At 42.0% G+C, this 24067-nt stretch overlaps 1 protein-coding gene across 11 annotated transcripts in view; it reads left to right on the top strand.

Moving 5' to 3' along the window:
• Window positions 1–24067, top strand: part of NAV3 (neuron navigator 3) — a 1127960-nt gene that overhangs the window by 857839 nt on the left and 246054 nt on the right. For all 11 annotated transcript variants that reach the window (XM_063927407.1, XM_063927402.1, XM_063927399.1 and 8 more), the window contains 3 exons: window positions 1673–1781; window positions 3812–4195; window positions 10994–11113. In XM_063927407.1, coding sequence (XP_063783477.1) covers window positions 1673–1781; window positions 3812–4195; window positions 10994–11113 — 613 coding nt within the window. The remainder of the gene's footprint in view (window positions 1–1672; window positions 1782–3811; window positions 4196–10993; window positions 11114–24067) is intronic.

Below are 24067 nucleotides of genomic sequence, written 5' to 3'. Positions count from 1 at the left end.
TTGCTATATTAGTAGTTTTCAGGCTTTGGGTCAACTAAGATAGCTTGTGTAATAGCTGGAGTGCTTTACTAGAAATGTCTTTGGTGACAAATGACTAATTGGTTTTGAAAAAAAAACCCAAAACTGTTCTCCAGGTTATTGATTCATTTAGAAAATACCAGCAGCATTTTTGAAAAAGGTTTTAGTATATTTACTGTATGCATGGTACCCAAATTACAGAAAACAAACCTCTCTAGAATGCCATAATTCCCAATAGATGCCCTATCTGTATGTTAAACTATTTCCTACAGTAAGACCAGGGCCGGTTCAAGGGCGCTCTGCGCCCCGGGCAGGAAATGGGGCGTGGCCTAATATAGGGGGCGTGGTCAATCATGCCCCCTGTACATTAAAAGCGCCGCTTGAATGCTGAGCGGTGCGCGATGACGTCATCGCGCACCGCACAGCAAAAGGTCCTCTCCACGAAGGGAAACTAGACGCTATGCGTCTAGTTCCCTTCTTAGAGAGGACCTTTGCTGTGCGGTGCGCGATGACGTCATCGCGCACCGCTCAGCAGTTACTCTCCAGGAAGGGAAACTAGACGCATAGCGTCTAGTTCCCTTCAGGAGGCGGGCGGGGACGGGGATGGGGACGGCAGCGGGCAGCGGAGGCGGACGGGGACACAGCGGGCAGCAGTGGCGGATCTTGCCACGGTACGGCGCCCTCCGGATGGCGCCAGCGCCCTCCGGAAGGCGGCGCCCCGGGCAAAAGTCCTGCTTGCCCGTGGCAAGATCCGCCACTGAGTAAGACGTGCATTCTTCTTTACTCCTCCTAGCCATGCCCATGGCTGTATATGAATGGTCACATTTACTACAGAATAGAATCTAATTGTTTGCCTATCTTTCATCATTATCAATTGAGCTTTATGAGTGATCAGTTTTGTAGTGTCTGTGGCACTAATTAGGTGAGCGCTCATGCAGCAAACATTGGGGCAGATGTATTAACCTGGAGAAGGCATAAGGAAGTGATAAACCAGTGATATGTGCAAGGTGATAAACGCCCCAGCCAATCAGATCCTAACTGTTCATTTACATATTGGAGCTGATTGGCTGGTGTGTTTATCACCTTGCACATATCACTGGTTTATCACTTCCTTATGCCTTCTCCAGGTTAATACATCTGCCCCATTGTCTGTACCTGAATAGACTTACAGTACTTGTGGCAGGTCATTGTTATTCTAATCTTAACCATACACAGCTTTCCCTCTGAGTTCTGCAGAAACACATCACAGTATAAATATAAATCTGCAACTTCTTCCAATTTGTGACCGTTCATTTGCAGTTAGTCAAATTCCAGAATGACTTGCACAGTCATCTGTTCGTGCAAGCATGGCTATACTGTATGTAAAGGTTTGCTGCAGGAATGTTTTGTGTCATTGCATATGAACCTATAGTTCTAATAGCTGTAAATGATCTACTATCTATCTATCTATCTATCTATCTATCTATCTATCTATCTATCTATCTATCTATCTATCTATCTGCCCCTTTTTTACAAAAGTCTTTTTAAGCACAAATGATAACATGACGACCAAAATACATGTTCAGTCTATTTCTGTAAATTGTTGTTTCACTAGTTAAAATAAACTGTATGTCCATTTATTATTGTAATAGTCATTTAATAATAATTTCATCAGGTGAAGACCCAGAAACACGGAGAATGAGAACTGTAAAGAATATAGCAGATCTTAGGCAAAATCTAGAAGAAACTATGTCTAGTTTACGTGGGACTCAGATAAGTCACAGGTAAGTGAACCTTGCAGCACTGCATCGCTATGCATTTAGTATATACTGTATGTAGGCTTTAATAACTATCAACTGAATTTATTTTCTGTGATTTAGTAATACCCCTTTCACACCGCACAAATAACCTGGTATCAACCCAGTATATTGTTGGGTCGATGTGGGTCGCTATGCAGTGTGAAAGGGTCAGTCCCGGGTCGCTTGACTCAACCCGGAATAAAGAAGGGTTATTCCCGGGTCAGGTGCATTGTGAACGGGTGATCTCATCTTCTAGCGCCGCCTCCTCACCCGCCCCAATGATGTTGCGGCCCCCACCCCCATCTATGGCAACCCGAACCGGCAATATGCCGGGTTGTGAAGCCAGTTCTCGGGCTCCAGTGCCGAGTCGCACCTGGGAAGTACCCGTTTCCAATTCCCGGGTGCGACCCGGCATTAGCGATCTGAAAGTGGTATAAGTGAGTGATCATAAAGCGTAAACCACATGAAAACAGATTTATTATATTTTGAGGTCACCATTTAATAATCTGGGATTCAGAGTGTATTTTCACTCTATCATTGTAAAAAAACAATTTTACCTCCTCATAAACAGCAAGACCAACTAGTAACCATCTACAGATTGTATTCTAAATTCTTGTGAGCAATTCTAGTGTTGTCTGCTTGCCTTGTCCACCAGTGCTTCCTTCTGTCTTGGCTCCTGCATGTTCTTTGCGATACCTGTAATACACACTGGCTATTATGTATTGCACACAGTATTATGCTTCCTGTGTGTCCATTAGTTTGCCTGATGGTATGTCTTTGTTAGAGGTGTAGCATGGATCCATATTAATTATAATGCAGAGTGGCTTTTTATAGGGTCTGCTGGAACTTTGTTTCTGGGTTCTTCATGTATACATAAACTCTTTATCCCGATGTGACCGCATACACCTATTTTCAAATTGAGCCAAATAGCCCAGTTTGGTGTGCCGCATGCATTTCAACTAAGCTACACCAAACGTCTCACCACAGACCTTTCCGCACAGTATGCTTACTTGCATTGCTAACATGACAGAATCACATTGCACGCATACCATTGACACTGGCTGTGTGTGACTGGGAAACTAACTTGTGTAAAAAGACAAAAGGTGGAGGTTCGATATGAGCGAGCCGCACCATGCTTAGTGCCATGCTTTGTTGTGCTTAGTCTACCACTTTGTCCCAAGTCCTGTGCAACAGAAACACTACTTCTAGTGCCTAGTACAATGATTGTATGCAGCAAAACCTTGTTAAAAAAGTCTGGGCATTGTTACCTATGGCAGAGCAGGTGTATGAGAAGAACACATTTGTAGGTTCCTTTCATCTAATATCAGGATCAATGGCATCCTCTCCCAAACTGCTTCTGTGTCTAATAGTAGTCATCTGTGATGTCCTATGTCACCACTGATCTTTATCTTATGCCTTGAGGCATTGGCAAGAGCTATCTGCCAACAGGATCAGGTCAGGATCCCGGCAGTCAAAACACAGACGATGGAATCCCGACACTGCGCGGAATGCCGGTACCGACATCCCGACTAGGATCACTATCCTGGCGCCGGAATCCCGATCAGGTGTTTGCCGCGCCACCGGAGAGGAAGCGGGGAGGGAGGGGGGGGGGGATTGGGTTTAGGCTGCGGGGGGAAAGGTTAGGGTTAGGCTGCATGGAAAGGGGGTTAGGTTTAGGTCCCCCCGGTAAGATTTAGGGTTAGGCTGCTGGGAGTGGAAGGTTAGGTTTAGGCTGCGGCAAGGGGTAGTTAAACTAAGGCACCACTGTGGAGGGTCAGAGTTAGGCTGCGGTGGGGGTGTGTGTGTGATGGTTAGGTTTAGGCTGTGGGAAGGGAGGGTTAGGGTTAGGGGGAATTGGAGAAAGATAAGTATTCTTACCTTGCCCATTGGGATTCTCACCATTGAGAAAAAATGATTATTCTAAAAAAAACCTGTTGCAAATAGAGGTGTTTTTTTCACTCCACTGTTTTGCACATACTGTATGTAGTTATTCGATCTGTATGTTTTCCCTGCAGCACACTTGAGACAACTTTTGATAGCACAGTGACAACAGAAGTAAGTGGAAGAAGTCTACCAAGCTTGACAAGTCGGTCATCTACTGTAACATGGAGACTTGGACAGTCTAGCCCAAGGCTCCAAGCAGGAGACGCCCCATCTTTTGTTGGTTCTTATCCTCGAAGTAATACTGGACGCCTCATCCATACTGATCCATCGCGCTTCATGTACACCACTCCTCTTCGCCGCGCCGCAGTTTCTCGATTTGGAAACCTATCGCAAGTTGACATCTGTGAGAAGGGAAACCATGACCTTGACATGTCTTCGGATATAGATGTAGGAGGCTACATGAGTGATGGCGACATTCTTGGAAAGAGCCTTAGAGCTGATGATATTAACAGCGGGTGAGTGATTCCATTGGCGTTGTCTGAGCTGTGTAACTAATATATATGAACAGCATTAACAATTCCAAAAATTAGATGCACTGTACACCAGCTGTTCTAAGTATGCATTAATGTCCCTAAGCATTACTTACAAATATACTATACTCCTAAATGTTTATCTTCTTTTCCCCTGTGTTTTGCAGCATCTCGTGACACAGGGAATAATTCAGATGTGGTTGGAGTGAGCACCGCTGATGCTTCCTTGGAAACAGCAGCGATGCTCTGATATGGTAATGCAGCAGGAGGAGTCTGGTATAAGCAGTGGTGCAAGTAAAACATTTTCTTAGTGGTACTGAGTGTGCCAAAATGTGCGTGATCACATGACACTAGGGGGAGTGACTATATTACACTAGGGGTGTGACCACACAGCATAGTCCCTTTTCTTTGCACTCTGGAGGCAAGGCTAGAAATATATAGTACTGCTTCCAGTATAATAGAAATGTATAGTTATAACCCCAGTATAATAGAAATATATTGTAATGTTTCCAGTATAATAGAAATATATTGTGATGCCTTCTATTTAATAAAAATACATAGTAATTCCCCCATTATAACAGGAATATATACTGTCATAGTGCTCCCGGTGTAAGCGAAAAATATAGTAGTGTCCCACATTGCAATTTAAATATATAGTAATGCGTCATAAAAGTAGACATATATAGTAGTGTCCCACAATACAAAAAAATTATATAGTAATACCCCATAATAATACACATATATAGTAAGTAGTGTCCCATATTACAATAAAAATATATAGTAATGCCCCATAATAATAATAGACATATATAGTAGTGTATAGTAGTGTCCCACATTACAATAGAAATATATAGTAATGCCCCCATAATAATAAAAATATATAGTAGTGTCCCACATTACAATAGAAATATATAGTGATACCCGCAGTATAATAGAAATATATAGTAATGCATCCGGAATAATAACTATATATAGTAATGCCCACAATTTAATAACAATATATAATAATGCCTCATTATAACAGGAATATAGTAGTAGTGCCCCTGGGATATTAGAAATATATATTAGTGTTCACATTATATTAGAAATGAATGACTCCACACAGTGAAGCCAGAGACATGCCCAGCAGCCCAGCCTGTGAAGAACAAAAGCCGATCTCTGCCGATGCGTCACTTGAGCCGAGTGAAGGGAAACAGCTGGACACTGCGGGAAAAGGCACCCAGCCTAGTCCCCGGGCTCCTCTCTTTGCGTCATCCACAGCCGCCAGATTTGATCTCATGACGTCACTGTCGCGCTCCCTGTGGCCCTGACAAAGTCAGGCTGCTGAACACCCTGGTCTTGTTGCCTGGCAGTGCATTATAATTGTGGTAATGACAGTCACAGGTGCAAAGTGCGCAGGGAGTGGTACTGGGTACCTGCTGCAAAATTCATAAGGGTATTCCATACTATAGCATACCAGAGCGTACCTGCACTGCTAGGTATAAGTAGAGGCCTCCTGTATGCATTACTGATTCATGCTGCGTCCTAGGGGGCAGCATCAGATCACCTGGGGCCGGCTACATGACCTGTGGAGTCACTGAAGCCAGCTGCCACAGCTTCTACCAAGAGGCCAGAAAATCTTTGTCTTCTGATGGAAATGTGAAGAAATTCCACTAAGTGGAAACAAAGAGCGCCAGTATTTAAACTGCTTTGTTATGCTTTATTTGAGTATATATAAAATATACATGTGGTGTTTCAGATAAAGCATCATAAATAAAGCAGTTTAAATACTGGCGCTCTTTGTTTCCGCTTAGTGGGATTTCTTCACATATACTTAGCTTCAGGTGGGGTGAGTATACCCACCATAAGAGCAGCTGGAATTTAAACTAACTACTGGCGCTTGGTCAGAACTACTTTTTTCTGTTTTACTTCTGATGGAAACCCTGGCCTCCAATGACGGTGGACCTTTACTGCACGTGCCCAGTACGGGTCCAGCGCATGGACACAGAAAATCGGTACTTTGCTCTTTGTGCCTCAGATCCTTAGGGATCTGAATTAGGCCCACAGTTCCTATTGTAAAGCTTGGCATTGTGCCTCCTAGGTTTACATGAAACTAGTTCTATAATCATATCAACCATTTTATTATACTAAACCTCTACAATAGAACATTGTCTAAATTGTCCTCAATGTGAATCAACATAGAAAAGATATAGTTATAGAAAGAAAAACATAATCGCTTTCTGTCATTTTTATATGTCATAGCATTTCTGATTGTATCTATGTGACCGCCATGCATTTACAAAATGAAGCAGGCTCAGCTTAATAGGGACAGTGGTCATTTTCTGTAATACAGTCTACATTGTCTCAATATGATTTGCGTGAATAAAAGAGTTAATTCATTGTATTTTCTTCAAGACCCTTTTTTTAATTAAAGCTAGAAAAGTGACCCAGGTGTTGCCCATGACAGAGAACTGGATGGTATAACAGAAGAGTGTACTTATGGAATATTTCCTCTGAAAAACCATTTGCTGCTGTGATGGCGGTGTGGTAGACACTGCTGTTAGTGTATACTGTGTGGGAACACAGTGATACTACTGTATGAGTTGAGGCTGTTACGTCTGTGGATGTTGACTGATATATTAGTGTACTTTTGTTGCCCTGGCTGAATGTTACTGGTTTTGTGTTGTTTAATGAGTGAAAATACATGTCAAGTTTGGTTGACATGCAACAAAGTTAGTATGCATTGTGTCATTACGAACACTTGTGGCTGATGTCATACAGTCATACAGTACCTGTTGCATGCGTTTTATCAGCATATCAATTATTTTGTAAACACATGTAAATAGCTTGATTGTATTAACAATGTCAGTATTGCAGTCTTTGATAAATGATATGCTGTATATTGCTACAGAGAATGTGCCTCTAATATGCTCCACCATATTTGTTATATTGACTCATGCAGTGGGGATTATGAGCACCAAAAGACAGGGCTAGATGCATCATCGCTTGGAGAGTGATAAAATGGAGAGAGAAAAAGTGCCAGCCAATCAGCTCCTCACTGCCATGTCACAGGCCCTGTTTGAAAAATGACAGTTAGGAGCTGGCTGGCTGGTAGGTTATCACTTTCCATTTTATCACTCTTCAAGCGACGATATAGCTAACCCTGCGTAACTTATGAGGACAACTGTACTACACAGTCTCATACCGAGTGCACAGTGGAGCTACTAATGCTGTATTGATACATATACTAAATGAAACTCAGTACTCATGTAGACCAAGTGTAGATCAACATCCCAAAGTCCCCGCAGGCTCTGAAGAATTTCACCTGGGAATATGTAGTGCCAATATTCTGGAGCCTTAGATTGTACCGTCAGAGCATGGCTTTGTAAGAGGTCTATTTAACTAAGGAAGAAGTCATTTGAATCAAATATTTATGTACAATATATTTAAAAAAAACATTTTTTATTTTTTTTTAAGTATATAAAAGGATATTTGTACATGGGAAATAACAATTAATTAAAAAGTAATTAACAATGAATGGCCCAGTAATGATTAATAGTAAATAATATTCGGTGAATTGGACAGTCCATAAAAACATTGCTGAATTTTGCATATATGAATGGCTTCTTTCTAGAAGAACCTTGGAATGATGCTCAGCTAATCCCCTGTCACATTAATGCTTCCCTGGACACCATAGCATATTTTCTGGCATCGCAGTCATTTTTTCTTGATCATTTAATGTCAATGTCTTAGCTTGGTAATGCGGAATAACCATGCTTTAAACATGCATCCTCTTTGATTTGCAAGTCCTCTTATTCTATATTTTAGTCCATCCATTTATTTATATTATCGCTTAATTAAAACAATTTCTAGGCTGTTTTAATGTGATAAACATAGATGATTTGGATTTAAAAACAAATTAGTCTCAACCCCACTGAGGATTGTTCAGCTTTTCATAACATCAGCATTAAATATGTACACATCAGTACTGAAATTAGAGAAATGTTTTCCGTTATGTGTTTCTGTTTATCCAGATCTTTATTCATTTCATATTACAAATACATATATATAGTAGTCAGGGAATATTAATTGTAAGCTCCACTGGGGCTGGGACACAGCAGGGGAAAAAGAAAAGCAACTTACTGTAAGTTTAGTATAGTGGAATCAGCACTAGGACACAGGACCAGAGGGAGAGAGGATAATGAAGAGAACAGAGCGGTGTACAGGGGCAAACGCAGGATTTACTGTGGGGGGTTTATATATATATATATATATAAATTCACAAACACAGACTACACATACATATCACAAGACACTTTAAAACAAACAAATACAGTGCACTCATACCCTGAAGCTACAGCAGCTCTCACTCACTGACAGATGCTGTAGGGAGACTGCTGGCAAGAGCTCCCTGCAGCGGTATCAAACGCGATCGTGGCTTTTCTTGAGATGGAGATACAGCTGTCTCCATCCCTAAATAGCTAATTCAGTCCATCAGGAAGGCGGGGGGGGGGTGTTCTGTGCAACCAGAAACCCCCCCTGCATGCGCTACTGGTGTATTCAATTAGCCCTGATGAATAATGTGCGCTGTACCGCTTATCCCCCATGACTGATGGCTGCGGTGCGGGCACAATGACAGCGGCGCTATGCGCCCCTGTCCATATCTGCACTGTTACCTACAAGATAGCAGGCTGATATGCGCGGGCAATGCATGAACAGTCATCATCGCTGACCGTTCAGACACCTGCAGCTGTCGATTTTGACAGCTGCAGGTGGCGATGCCCATTCACCACAGCAGGGACAGAGGTGTCCCTGGCTGTGGTGAGTGCTGGCTCTGGACTGCGCTGGGGATCTCGCGTGAGTAGCGAGATCCTGTGCATGCGCAGGGGTGCCGGCCGGGCAGGGAGACACAGCGCGCAGCTCTGAGCTGATGCGCTGTGTGCTTAGGGGACATCGCCGGAGGTCCCCGCTTCGGCAGACAAGGGGGGAGATTCAAATGTTTGAAAAGTTGGTTGGGTGTCTCTTTTTTCCTGTCTATTAGATAGGAAAAAATAGACTCCCAACTGACTTTTCAAACATTTGAATCTCCCCCAAGATGTTAATACATCTTGTCGATGTCCCTTCCTGCTTCACCTCAGTAATGAGTCGCTGTAATACATTTAATGTTATCGCCGGCTCTGGGAACTGCTTATTGGGGATTGTGCCCCAATAAATCCCTGCTATCGAGGCTAATTGAAGAGCTCCCGGTGAATCAATTAATTGAGGTAGATTACCACAATTACTTTTTATTGCCTGTGAAGGTTTGTTGAAACATAGATCAATTACAATTTAAGTGTGTGAACATTTATGAACTAAGGCGCCTGTGCTGTTCTACTTGTTGTTTTTATTTTTGTATTCTGAGGGAATTAGTGTTTGCCCCTATTGTGTGGATCAACTAGGCTGCCATTTGATTGCGCAATACTGATGTGGATTTTTTTGTTAAATTTGAAAAACCTACCAAACAGAATTCAGTGGCAGGTGGGGAGTTTGACTGGGGCGGTATACCTGTCAAACTATAATGCAGGTTCCCTTAGGCAAGTTCAGGGAGTCAACAAGGGGAGAAGAAAGGAAGGCTCTTGTGTGGGCGCACTCTTAATTAATTGAAATAAAGTTCAGTAGTTTTAATTATACATGAAGGATAATAAAATATAACTTTTATTGGATATACATTACAAAGAATATCTCATGATTACCCATTAAGCAACATATGTTGCTTAATGGGTAATCATGAGATATTCTTTGTAATGTATATCCAATAAAAGTTATATTTTATTATCCTTCATGTATAATTAAAACTACTGAACTTTATTTCAATTAATTAAGAGTGCGCCCACACAAGAGCCTTCCTTTCTTCTCCCCTTGTTGACATATGTTCCTTCTGGCTCTGGGCGCACCACCAAACTGGACAGAGATTTGATAATTTATGTAAATATATCTTAATTGTCCGAATTCTGGTTTATTCATTTCATTTCATCCTTGACATTGAGACCAGTGCCGGGTCGTCCTTTTCTTCTCTCCAAGCAAGTTCAGGGAGGACAGAAACCTCCCGTGGAACAGAAGAACTCTACTCAGTCAGAGCCTAAGGGGTATATTAACCAAACAGTAGATTTGTAAGTAGTAAATCGGTATTTAGTCTAGGAGTGGTTTTTGTATCAGGTGGTTCTCCCAAGTTCCAATATGCCCTGATAGCCCTTAAAATTTGGCATAACAGAGTTTGTAGGTATTACTACTACTAATGATAATACTTTATTAATCCGACACCCAAAGCCACCGGGGTGTGGGGAATACCTCTACTGCTTAGCACTAGGGGTGGTTAAACCCAGTGGTCCCGACTACCTGGGGAAGCCAGTCCTGATACCAACTGATGGGACCTCCACACTGTGGGCCTCCTCTTTAAAGGCCCCAAGTTGGTTATCGTTCCACGTTTTGTTTTATTTTATTTTGAATATTTTTAAATGTAGATGCCTGCACAAATCCTAGGGATCTAGGATCCTCTTAGTAAATTTACCTCCAGGAGTCTTACTGAGTTAGAGCCAGCCAGAGAGGTGCATGGACAAGACTTTGATATTATATAGGTAGAATTCCATTCCACCTGGGATAGCCACAGAACAGCTGCTTAACTTCAAACCTTTTTTTTTTTTTTCTATTTGAGGCAATATGCTTTTTAATTAAATATGGCCATGATTATTGTAGCAGATGATTGTGACACAAACGGAAAATAAAATTTATTTGAATAATTTATTTCTGTTTTTTTTTTTTTTTTAGGTATTTAACGGATGGTGGGCTCAACCTATACACGAGAAGTCTTAACAGGATACCAGATCTTGCAATGTCTCGTGATGTTATTCACAGAGGGGTGCATGATGTTGCTGTAGATGTAGACAGGTAAGAACTTGAAGGACTGTTGGAAGCATTTAAATTTGTATTATAAACACATACACAGGGCCGTAACTGGGTGTGTGCGGAGTGTGCCACCGCACATAGCGCTGTAGGGTAGGGGGCGCTGTTGGCAGCACTTGTCAATTATCTGTTTTAGTTACTTTAACTTTTAGCTTTTCCCCTTTTTGAAGCCCAGCATCTCTTCACTGCCCCTGTCTCCTTCCCTCGCTAATACCTTTATAAATTTCATTAACTTAACTTGAGAGCTGTTATTCAGTCACACTGTCCATGATTACATTTCAAGATGCTGACATACCTGGGATTCAAACCCACTGCCTGTGGCAGTGCAGTCAGACAATGTATTCATTGACTATCTGCCCTTACATAGAAAGCTAGATAATTCTAAGCTAGAGAACTCAATTTTAAGCTTACCTTGTACTTTATGAAAAAAATATCAGCATTGCAGTTGAGCAGATCTATGTAGTGTGTGGCTGCAAGAGATTGGATGTGTGGCTGCACACTACATAGATCTGCTCAATTGCAATGCTGATTATTTTTTAGAAAGTGCAAGTAACTTCATATAGTTAGAAATCAAATAGTTTTTATGCAGGATCAAATAGCGTGTTTGACTGGAATGCAACAGGTTATGGGTTTGAATCCTCGGTATGGCAGTATATTGAAATGTGTTATTTAATAAAGGGTATTGTAACTGAATAACAACAAGCTCTCAAGTCAAGTACATGAATGTGGTATAAAGAGGGTGTGTGTGTGTGTATAACCTATGTATGTGTGTGTGTGTATATATATGTATATATATATAGTCCCAGTAACGTCAAGAATGCAAGTTCCAAACACAGCATGGCACTCCAGGATTTTTCAAGTGATTATATTGATAAAAAACAGCAATGTCTCTCACCCACATTGGCAAATAAATGCACCACCATGTCAATGTCGCATTTCGGAGTTGCAAGGGACCCCTTCCTCAGTCAGGACAATCGGCGGGTGGATAATACACATGCACACACAGACACATATATATATATATATATATATATATATATAGTATCCCTCTTTCTGGCACAGGGTACCAAAAAGTCTAGTTATGGCTCTGCACATACATAGAAAAATATATTGCTAAATTTGTTCTGGAAGAATTTTAATATCTAGTATTACCACAAAAAACCCTGCAAAGTAAGTGCCGCAGATTATTTTTTGTAACAGCAGCCTGAATACTGTATGACTGTTATTAGCCTATGAGTACAGAGAGCAGTCAAGTGATTTGTTAGCTAGACAACACTGAACAGTTTGACCACCTGTGTGTGAGGCTGAGTTGGAAAGTAATCCTGACTTGGGGGGTAATTCAGAGTTGATCGTAGCAGCAAATTTGTTATAAGTTGGGCAAAACCATGTGCACTGCAGGGGGGGGGGGGGGGCAGATATAACATGTGCATAGAGAGTTAGAATTGTGTGGGTTATTTTGTTTCTGTGCAGGATAAATACTGGCTGCTTTATTTTTACACTACAATTTAGATTTCAGTTTGAACACATCCCACCGAAATCTCTCTCTCTCTGCACGTTCTATCTGCCCCCCTGCAGTGCACATGGGGGGTCATTCAGAGTTGTTCGTTCGTTGACGATTTTTGCTATGCTGCGATTTGTTGCAAAATGCGCATTCGCAAGGCATGCAGGGCGCATGCGCTTAGTTATTTAACTAAAAACTTAGTTTTGCTGTGGATCCTGCTGCGCTTATCAGTCGCACTGCTGATCGGTGAATGATTGACAGGAAAGGTGTGTTTCTGGGTGGTAACTGTGCGTTTTCCGGGAGTGTGCTAAAAACGCAGGCATGTCAGGGAAAAACGCGGGAGTGTATGGAGAAACGGGGGAGTGGCTGGCCGAACGCAGGGCGTGTTTGTGACGTCAAACCAGGAACTAAACGGACTGAGGTGATCACAATCTGTGAGTAGGTCTGGAGCTACTCAGAAACTGCAAAGAATTAATTATTAGCAGTTCTGCTAATATTTCGTTCGCTATTCTGCTAAACTAAGATACACTCCCAGAGGGCGGCGGCCTAGCGTGTGCAATGCTGTTAAAAGCAGCTAGCGAGCGAACAACTCGGAATGAGGGCCCTGGTTTGCCCAACTGCTAGCAAATTTGCTGTTGGGATCAACTCTGAATTAGTCCCTTGGTTCTTAGGCTATCTCCATTTTGGCCCTGTGGCCCATTTGTAGCGGCCTGCAAGTTGCAGGTACCGATGGGATTCCAAACTTTTACCCATAGATTTAAAGCAGCAATCATTTAAAAGGGTTTTGGCTGAAACAAAAGGTGAGATTTAAATGTATTATTATGGATTGGATTGAAAGAAGCAATCAATCCCAATCAGCTTTACCTGGTAACCATGTTAATAAAGTATTCTATGAAGGCTGGGTTAATTCATAGATGATTTTGCTGCTAGAAAAAAAAAGTAAACTCCAATACCTTTAATGACATGTATAAATGCAATCGAAAAGATTTCCAACACATACCTTGCTAGTATGACTTGTACCAAAAACCTGATGTGCACTTTGTGAGACAGAATATTCAAAAATACTATTTAAAAGTTACATTTATTAATCAATTAAATGTGCAGCAGTAGTAAAATATGTAAATGTACGAGATATCAGAATAACCTAATGCCGGTATACAACATATAAGACTGTACAACATATAGCACAGAGGAGTCGATTTTTTTCTACTTACTGTATGCTGCCGTTCTTCTTGGTTAGGTAGTCTATATATACTGTAGTGCGCACAATTGTATATGGATCGTGGTGAACGTCATAGTAGATCCAGTGGAAATATTAGGCAGTAATAATTGCTGCATCTGATCAGGGGACACACCTCCAGGTGTTTTACTCACCCTGTTCTGGTGTTTGATACCTTGCATTCCAATCCATCACTGAGGGTTCTGTATGTGTCCTCTTCGGTATGCGCAATAATTCTTGTTGGTAACCCTGAATTGTTTCCTTTGATTAACAGGTCTGGTCTCCTTGTTTGTGCGTGCGCTAAATGGGGACAGATAGCAGGCTTTGTCGGGATAGTGCCAGTTTGTGCAGGAATTGGCAAACCTAGTGCACCCACTAGACTCTATATGGGTTGCCGAACATATCCAGATGAAGTCGCTTAGAGCTACTTAATTTTAGAGCTTGGCCAACTGGATCTGCAAGTGCATGGGCCATTTTCAAGGAATTTGTCAAAGCTAACTCATTCATTAATTACTAACCTTAATTGTTAATACTGAGTTTAATACATTTGAGTATACCATATGTAGTAAGTGTATATGTTTCAATGTACTGTAAACAGCGAATAATTATGAGAAGCATTCCAGTTCCCAAATTCTAAGCCATTTTCAACTTTTCTTTTATAGAAATAATTGATTTTTATCTATAGGTCGGTGGTTCTCAAACTCTGTGCCGTGGCACCCTAGGGTGCATCGGGACTCTTGCAAGGGTGCCTTGGATTGGTGGTCCTACACCAATTCAAATTATTTATGGTAAATGTAATTGGCAAAACCAGTGCTGGTGGCTGCCAATCATAAAGTACGAGGACAAACAGAAACAAACAGAAACATATCTTGACCCTCACTACACAACTGAACCTAAGGATGACATATAAAAAACAATTTACTTAATTGAACATTTCTTTATAAATTTGTCAATAAGAAACCTTTGGCCTAGGGGTTCCCTGAAAAATATTCTAATACTTTAGGGTGCCGTGATTCAATAAAGTTTGGGAACCACTGGTCTAGGTTATTAGGAGGGTAATAGGGTACATGCATCTGGGAACTATTGGGGCAATTCCTTGTTTTGCTGATGACTGGGTTGAGTCCTTGGCAAAATCCATCATGTTGGAAATCCTCTATACTCCAATTCTGACCCCCAAATTATAGGAACCGACGAGTCAGGGATTTTTAACGTAGAATTTTGCATCTGCAGGACAGGGAATCTGGCTGTAGATGTATGGCCCGCATTAGTCATGGAGTTGAAAAGAAACAATGACAAATGTATCAATAAATGTTTTTGCAATGACTTGTTCCCAGCTTTCTAAACTGTAGGGAAATTGTAACATTATGTGTCCCATGATTATGGCTCTTTCAATGTGGCAGTATTTGTTTTTTTGGGAAGCACATCTTATTCTAAGATGGGAAATGTTTGCACAAAACATGGCACTTATATATATTTGTAACAATAATCTCAAACTGAGTTTGTGTTTTGCATTAGTAGTATTACACAACTGTGATGGCAATGTTTGCTGAAGTTTTGTGTTTTTTTTAACCTATGTTGTTTGTCAGAGTGTATGTGTACAGCTGGTCCATCTCACAAAATCCAGATGGGAAATAACATGCAGCCACTATCTTACAGAACATGGTTGGCATGCTTGGAAAAAAAAATCATATACTCATACTGGATTTTCAGGCCGGGTTCTCACTTGGGTTTGAACAATGCAATTCATATATAGACGTGTCCTCATAGCCTCTCCTTTTTATGCCATATGGCATGAGATGCCTGTCCTGACTTAGATGGTCCACCACAGTTAGCGATTCCTATGCTTGTACTTTTTTCTGAATTTTGCTAATAGTGTACTGCAGGACAGTCCCGCTATTCGAACACTGTCCCTATGTCCCATCCACGGGCAGCAGTTTGTTATGGATGGGGGGGGGGGGGGGCCTTGATTGATTTTTTTATTACCCACTGCTCTTCTCTGCAAAGCAGCAAGCTATCTGTGCTCACAGCATCTATTCAGTGCTTGGAGGTGAGCAGGGGTCTGCCCAGCAGCTCGGGGAGTGCTTGGCACCCCCCCAAAATGCTGGGAATGTGCCTGTGCTGCGAGGCCACACCCACTTGGCCATGATCACACCCCTCCCACCCGAGGCCACGCCCCCTTTCTGGGTTACGAGCAGCCCGACTCTGCTGTATGAAAAGTTGGGAGGTATGGTACTGTACTAAGTAGCTTGTAGTTTACTAAGGGGGTTATTCATGTTTGTCAGCAGACCAAAAAAGAAGCAATTGAGAAAAACCATGTTGCACTGCAGGTGGGGCAGATATAACATGTGCAGAGAGAGTTATGGTGCCCATACACTTGTGCAGTGCCCCGCGACGCGACATCGCGGGGCATCGCATCGGCAGTTCAGGTGCGATGAAATCGCACCTGAACTGCCAAAGTGATTACCATGCGATCGTGCGATAGATCACATGGTAATCACGTGATGGGCACATCACCGCCGAGTGGAAACGGCCTCTGCCCGCTCCCGGCGGGTGCCCATCGCACATCGCAGTGCGATATATAGCATGTCTTTTTAAAAACACATGCGTTCGCACTGCGATTCGATAAATATTAAGTGCAGCACATACTATCTTGAGATGTGAGACTCGACCGGCGTGCCCGCGCATCGCGTCGAAAGGTACCTAAAATGTGCATACAATCCTTCGATTTCTGTCACAGATGCGGTCGAAATCGAAGGTTAGCACCGATTATCTCACAAGTGTATGGGCACCATTAGATTTGGGTAGGTTATAGTGTTTCTGTGCGGAGTAAATACTGGCTGCTTAATTTTTACACTGCAATTTAGATTTCAGTTTGCACACACCCCACCCAAATTTAACTTGTTACATCTGCCCCATGTTACATCTGAATAAGGACCTAGAAATTTAAGGTTAGTAATTTTGAGCGCAAAGGACTTGGAATAAGGTACTAAGTGCCCAATTCATGTTTGTATGGAATTGCGCAGTCGCAAGTAGATAGACACCTCCTGTTAGCATTAGCGATGATACCGGTGTTGCTTCTGAGGGCGCAGCCTCAGTTCATGGTCATCATCATCATGGTCATCGGTTTCGATTAAACAATGGTTACAGGCACCAGCCACCATGTGTAAGCTTACTCAGGTTGGCCATAGGATACTGACACTCGGGTTTAGAAAGTCTACGTTCTGTGACGCAGACCCCGAACCTGTCATGCCTTCAAAATGAGCAGCACATTTTCAGTAGCACTGTTAGTTGCCACCATCACCACTCCCCAAACGCCGCAGCAATCGTGCTGCAGCTGACAGGGGGCTGCGAGTGTCATCACAAGACTCATTCTGTACATGCACAAACCTCCAAACATCGTATTTTTATGCAAACTGACTCCAATACCCACCAAATTACTAAATCTGTAGTTATTTTTGCCTACATTAGTGTATCCAACGTAAGGTTCATTATACAGTGTTTTAATCGGAAAACTCTTTAAAAAAATAAAAAACTCCATCCACTGATCTAACAACCACTTCTCTTATCAACAGTATTGTGTGAGTGAGGTCAGAGCACATGTGCTTGGCATCTACTGAAACTTTATACTTATCTCATTCAGTGTCGTGCGGTGGGGTGAGGTAGGTGAGGCAGAGCCTTTCTTGTCATATTAACGTTTGTGCCAGAATTGTGGCTGTATAAAGTATATGAAAAATACAAATAATTTATTTGAAATATCTTTTTTGCATTATTCTAATCATTTTTATAGCCAAAACTCTGGAGTAAAAAAAGTCTATGGCAGGGGAGGCAGTGCCTCACCTGTCTGTCTTTTCCACACATCTCTGATCAAAATTCACCAGATTTCCTGGAGTTTATTCTGCTGCACCTGTGTATAATGCCCAGATGTACCATTTGGCTCATATATTGCATGTAAATCTGGCTCTGGGGCTAGCCAGTGACTCCTGAGCCATTTAGCTCACCGCACGTCCTTGAATTCTCATTGTATACTGCTTTGCACTGTATGCATTGTTTAGGAGCTTTGCGCTGTATGGATTGTTTAGGAGCTTAGCGCTGTATGCATTGTTTAGGAGCTTTGCGCTGTATGCATTATTTAGGAGCTTTGCGCTGTATGCATTGTTTAGGAGCTTTGCGCTGTATGCATTGTTTAGGAGCTTTGCGCTGTATGCATTGTTTAGGAGCTTTGCGCTGTATGCATTGTTTAGGAGCTTTGCGCTGTATGCATTGTTTAGGAGCTTTGCACTGTATGCATTATTTAGGAGCTTTGCGCTGTATGCATTGTTTAGGAGCTTAGCGCTGTATGCATTGTTTAGGAGCTTTGCACTGTATGCATTATTTAGGAGCTTTGCGCTGTATGCATTGTTTAGGAGCTTTGCGCTGTATGCATTGTTTAGGAGCTTTGCGCTGTATGCATTGTTTAGGAGCTTTGCGCTGTATGCATTGTTTAGGAGCTTTGCGCTGTATGCATTGTTTAGGAGCTTAGCGCTGTATGCATTGTTTAGGAGCTTTGCACTGTATGCATTATTTAGGAGCTTTGCGCTGTATGCATTGTTTAGGAGCTTAGCGCTGTATGCATTGTTTAGGAGCTTTGCACTGTATGCATTATTTAGGATCTTTGCGCTGTATGCATTGTTTAGGAGCTTAGCGCTGTATGCATTGTTTAGGAGCTTTGCACTGTATGCATTATTTAGGAGCTTAGCGCTGTATGCATTGTTTAGGAGCTTTGCACTGTATGCATTATTTAGGAGCTTAGCGCTGTATGCATTGTTTAGGAGCTTTGCACTGTATGCATTATTTAGGAGCTTTGCGCTGTATGCATTGTTTAGGAGCTTAGCGCTGTATGCATTGTTTAGGAGCTTTGCACTGTATGCATTTTTTAGGAGCTTTGCGCTGTATGCATTGTTTAGGAGCTTAGCGCTGTATGCATTGTTTAGGAGCTTTGCACTGTATGCATTATTTAGGAGCTTTGCGCTGTATGCATTGTTTAGGAGCTTAGCGCTGTATGCATTGTTTAGGAGCTTTGCACTGTATGCATTATTTAGGAGCTTTGCGCTGTATGCATTGTTTAGGAGCTTAGCGCTGTATGCATTGTTTAGGAGCTTTGCACTGTATGCATTATTTAGGAGCTTTGCGCTGTATGCATTGTTTAGGAGCTTAGCGCTGTATGCATTATTTAGGAGCTTTGCGCTGTATGCATTATTTAGGAGCTTTGCGCTGTATGCATTGTTTAGGAGCTTAGCGCTGTATGCATTGTTTAGGAGCTTTGCGCTGTATGCATTATTTAGGAGCTTAGCGCTGTATGCATTGTTTAGGAGCTTTGCACTGTATGCATTATTTAGGAGCTATGCGCTGTATGCATTGTTTAGGAGCTTTGCACTGTATGCATTATTTAGGAGCTTTGCGCTGTATGCATTGTTTAGGAGCTTAGCGCTGTATGCATTATTTAGGAGCTTTGCGCTGTATGCATTGTTTAGGAGCTTAGCGCTGTATGCATTGTTTAGGAGCTTAGCGCTGTATGCATTATTTAGGAGCTTAGCGCTGTATGCACTAAGAAAATATTACTACCATGCTGCTACACAGATTTATCTTGCTTGGATCAATACAATGAAAACGTTTTTGAGACTGACGTGCTTTCATTACCCATTGCCCATGTCTGTAATCTCAGAATGCATATATGTAAACATTGGAACACACATTTGTAAGTATATTATAGAGAAACAATATATATGTATGTATGGTCTTTTTTTATATTGTCCTTATTTTTAAAGTGCTCAAAGAAAGATTTTCAGTTGAAACAAAAAGTCATGGAGGCACAAGAAGAAATATGGCTGTTACTTGGTCTGAATAAAAAGGACTAATGAACCATACAGTAGATCAAATTAAAACGCTAATTTGTTTTGGAATATCGAAGCATAAGCTTGCAAGTATACATTCTGGAAGTTGCACAGACTGTTATTTACAAGGCTGCTGAACGTAAAATACAAGATCAAGGTGTCTATTTACTAAGCCTTCGATGGAGATAAATCCGACGGAGATAAAGTCCCAGCCAGTCGGTTGCTAACTGTCATTTTTAAAACCCAGCCTGTGACATGGCAGTTAGGAGCTTTATCTCCGTTGGGTTTATCTCCATCCAAAGCTTAGTAAATAGACCCCCAAGTCTGAAAAAATTGTCTTGAAAGATTTGCATAGATTCTCATAGTGTAAAGCTATAGATTGTTCTCCCTAGCAGAGCTTGGGATGTTATGCTTGTCCTTGCTTTGAAGCAAAGTACAAGCTGGGAAGTTTCATACATTGACTATCAAATATTATAAACGCAGGAAGATTGATGAGCAAAGTGGAAAAACTTTTTAGATGTTACTATTATCGCTTCTGAAACAAGCAACTTGGATATTTGATTTTTAGTAAATGAGTATCACTATGTTACTGATCTGGATAAGTATGGTTAAATATTGCCTCTGTGTGATTGGGCTAAGTGTGTTGATTTGATTGTGAAATATTGTGTAATGTAACGTTAGCCTGCTATGCTGCAAGTTGTGCATGCAATGTTTATATATTTCTGAAAGTCATTCTAAAGTTATTGTCGGGCAAAGTCATAACTTCATTTCACTCCCTACCTCCTGGTATTAACATATTAACATCCTGGTGACAATTGAGAAAACCCATCTGTGTTTTTAATTGTGCTTATTATGACTTGGCTGTCAATGTATTACATCCTAATACTGTGGTCGATTTAACAAAACAATTTATTTTGGATCGCAGAACAAAGTTAATTTGAGCAATCTGTTCTGAATCTGAAATAGGTTTTGGAACATTTTTCTCAAGTAACCAGTCGCTTTGAAACTATTCATTTTCCTGTTCTTTCTACAGTAAGTTATATTATACATACAGATCAGGTTCCTGATGAAATAGTGTTTGGGTTTTTAGAGAAGGACCTTAAGACTCACAAGACAGTGAGTGAGATACACTGTTGCAGGAAAGCCTGTAAGAGTTCCTGTTTGATGGTGCCCTATCAGTGTAAGTATTTGTACCACAGAAAGTAATTCCAACTTTCTCAGCACTCATTCCCACAATCATTAGAGACATATAAAAATTATTCCTTCTGTTCTCTGTGTTGTTAACTTAAACTCTAACAGAGAAAGAGCCAGACCACAATAAAGTGTTTCCCAACAATCCAATCTAATGATCTCCTTTATCTGGGTCTGTTCCCACACACGAGTATTTATGTTTGATGTGATGTCCAAGGTTTTAGTGGTTTGTTATTTGTGAATATATATCTTATATGACTAGGTTACACACAATGTGTGTGGTGGTGATATGCTTGGATTGAGTCGTTCTTTTGTATTACATCTGCCAACTTGAAAAATGAATTAAGAGGAAAAGTAAACACAGGGTCATTTATGAAGAAACTATTCTGGATCTATACTTTTTTTTCCCACTCAAATGGATTAAAGGACCGCTCACATAAAATACAAGTGGTTTTGCAGGAAATTGTAAAGACATTCTCAGAATTTGAAATACTTCAGGTAAAAGTTTCCTTTCTGTGTTGTATTGTGTGAGGACTCAAACTGCAGCTACTCTCTCTGCACTGGGCAACTTTATACTGTCAGCATTTTATCAGTGCTTCTTCATCAGCTATCCATTATACATCATCTATGGCAAATAAGGGATCTGCATGCACTGCACCAAACTAAAACTGGGTACACATATGTACAATCCTCTGCTGATTAGGTTAATGCTCCTGATCAGCAGAAGAGTGTGTCCCAGGCTTGACTTGCTGCTGACACCCATACACACCCAGGGCCGTAACTACGTGTGTGCCAAGTGGGCTTGGCACACAGCGCAGTTGCCCTGAGGGCGCACGGCCAGCGGCATGTAATGAGTCAAATTGACTCATTACATGCCGCCTCTGCTGTGTGCGCCGTGTGCTGCGCTGTGGAGGGAGAAGAGACCAGCGCCGGGCAGCGGAGAAGGAGGAGGAGGGAGGGGGAGCAGGGAGCCGCAGCAGCGCTATTTCATTGGTAGTAAGCGCCGCTGCAGCATCCCCCTCTCCTTCTGTATTGGCTGCCCGGCGCTGCTGTGGATGCTGGGATGCGGTTCCTCCATCCCAGCATCCACAGCAGCGCCGGGCAGCCAATACGGAAGGAGAGGGGGATGCTGCAGCGGCGCTTACTACCAATGACATAGCGCTGCTGCGGCTCCCTGCTCCCCCTCCCTCCTCCTCCTTCTCACCTCACTGCCTGTACCGAGGGAGCTGCACGAGGAGCCTGACTGCCAGCAGGAAGATGGTAAGTATGTCTCTCTCTCTCTCTCTCAGGGGGACACCGTCTGCCGCAATGTGTAAAAAGGGGGACTGGCTGCCGCAATGTGTAAAAAGGGGGCCTGGCTGCCGCAATGTGTAAAAAGGGGGACTGGCTGCCGCAATGTGTAAAGAGGGGGCCTGGCTGCCGCAATGTGTAAAAAGGGGGACTGGCTGCCGCAATGTGTAAAAAGGGGGACTGGCTGCCGCAATGTGTAAAGAGGGGGCCTGGCTGCTGCAATGTGTAAAAAGGGGGATTGGCTGCCGCATGTGTAAAAAGGGGGACTGGCTGCCGCAATGTGTAAAGAGGGGGCTTTGCTGCCGCAATGTGTAAAAAGGGGGACTGGCTGCCGCAATGTGTAAAAAGGGGGCCTGGCTGCCGCAATGTGTAAAAAGGGGGACTGGCTGCCGCAATGTGTAAAAAGGGGGACTGTCTGCTGTAATGTGTAAAAAGGGGGACGCTGTCTGCTGTAATGTCTAAAAGGGGCTCTACCTGGTGTAGTTGCGCTACTGTGCAGCGTAATTTGAATAATGTAGACTACTGTGCACCGTAGTATGAATTTCTATTATTTTATGGCCACGCCCCTTCCCCGTGAAGCCACGCCCCTATACATTTTTCCGTGAAGCCACTGCCCCTATCTTCCATGGAAGGGGGGGGGGGGGGGGGCGCCACTGTCGTTTCTTGCACACAGCGCTAAAATGCCTAGTTACGGCACTGTACACACCTATACAGTACTGATGTGAATTGTATATGTGTGTACAGGCTTCTATGGGTTCAGGAGGTTGACCCGACAAATATTTAACTGCACATAAGATACGACCTTCCAATCCCAACCGTTATAAGCCATTTATTGGCTAACACTCCTGCATTGGCTCTGCATATACACCTATACAATAAATGCCCCTTTCTCCTGACATTTGGAGAATGGGCTGACGATTGTATAGGTGTGTACCCAGCTTAAGGGAGTCCGATCTTCTTTGAAAAATATTTAGATTTCATGCACGTGCACCCTCCATATGCCATAAAGGGTCAGGTCACTACATTTGGAAAATAGGTGGAACTCCCTTACTTTGGTGTGCTACATTTATATTACACTGTATTTTCCATCTCACTCAGTAGTTATGGGTGTGCAGCATTATTGGAGGTGAATTTTATGTTTTTTCCCAGAAACATTACACTTTCACGTAACGCCGCTCGCAGGGCCAGTGCGTCTGAATTACCAATAATCACCGCCCAGATCGTTTTCAATGTAATTCTCTGTGTGTGCGTCTGAAATTGCAGCAGCGACTCTGTATAAACAGTCCGGACGTATGTGTGGTGCAAATGAGATGCATTAGCAGTAAACTACAGTATGTCCAACATCTACATAGTGTGACTCAGAATCAGGCCCAAAACAATCTGTCTATAAATCATCCAGCAAATCTGTACATAAGTTGTTTAGCTAAACAATCTCTCTAATTGCAGAACACAAAACATCTGCTTTCCGTTCTCTATCACAGAGAAAAAACAAGTAAAGTACATTTTTATTTACTGTACAACTGTGCACTGTAGGTGCCAGATAAATATTTAGGAATAGTAAGTGTGTCTTATTTACTTGTTATCCATGTCACCCTGAAGCCTGATATGCAGCACTTGGTAGATTCCACTATTTGGCAGCAATTCAAAAATATATTTAATCAACAATGCTTGTGTGCAGAATAGTGACATACTGTATGTATTAAACATATTTATGTAGCCCTGTTTAGGTAGTTAAAAGGTGCAATTTTAGTACAGCATTCCCCAAATTCCAGACTCTATCTGAAATGTATTACTATGAAATCATTGTAACCTATTGGCCAAGTTTCAGCATGTATAGACCAGCTTGGGAGAAAGTTTATAAGAAAAAT

The sequence above is a fragment of the Pseudophryne corroboree genome, chromosome 6 (assembly GCF_028390025.1).
Source record: "Pseudophryne corroboree isolate aPseCor3 chromosome 6, aPseCor3.hap2, whole genome shotgun sequence".
NCBI classification, from domain to species: domain Eukaryota; kingdom Metazoa; phylum Chordata; class Amphibia; order Anura; family Myobatrachidae; genus Pseudophryne; species Pseudophryne corroboree.
Note: the sequence above shows the minus strand (reverse complement) of the source record. Positions and strands in the feature narration are given on the sequence as shown.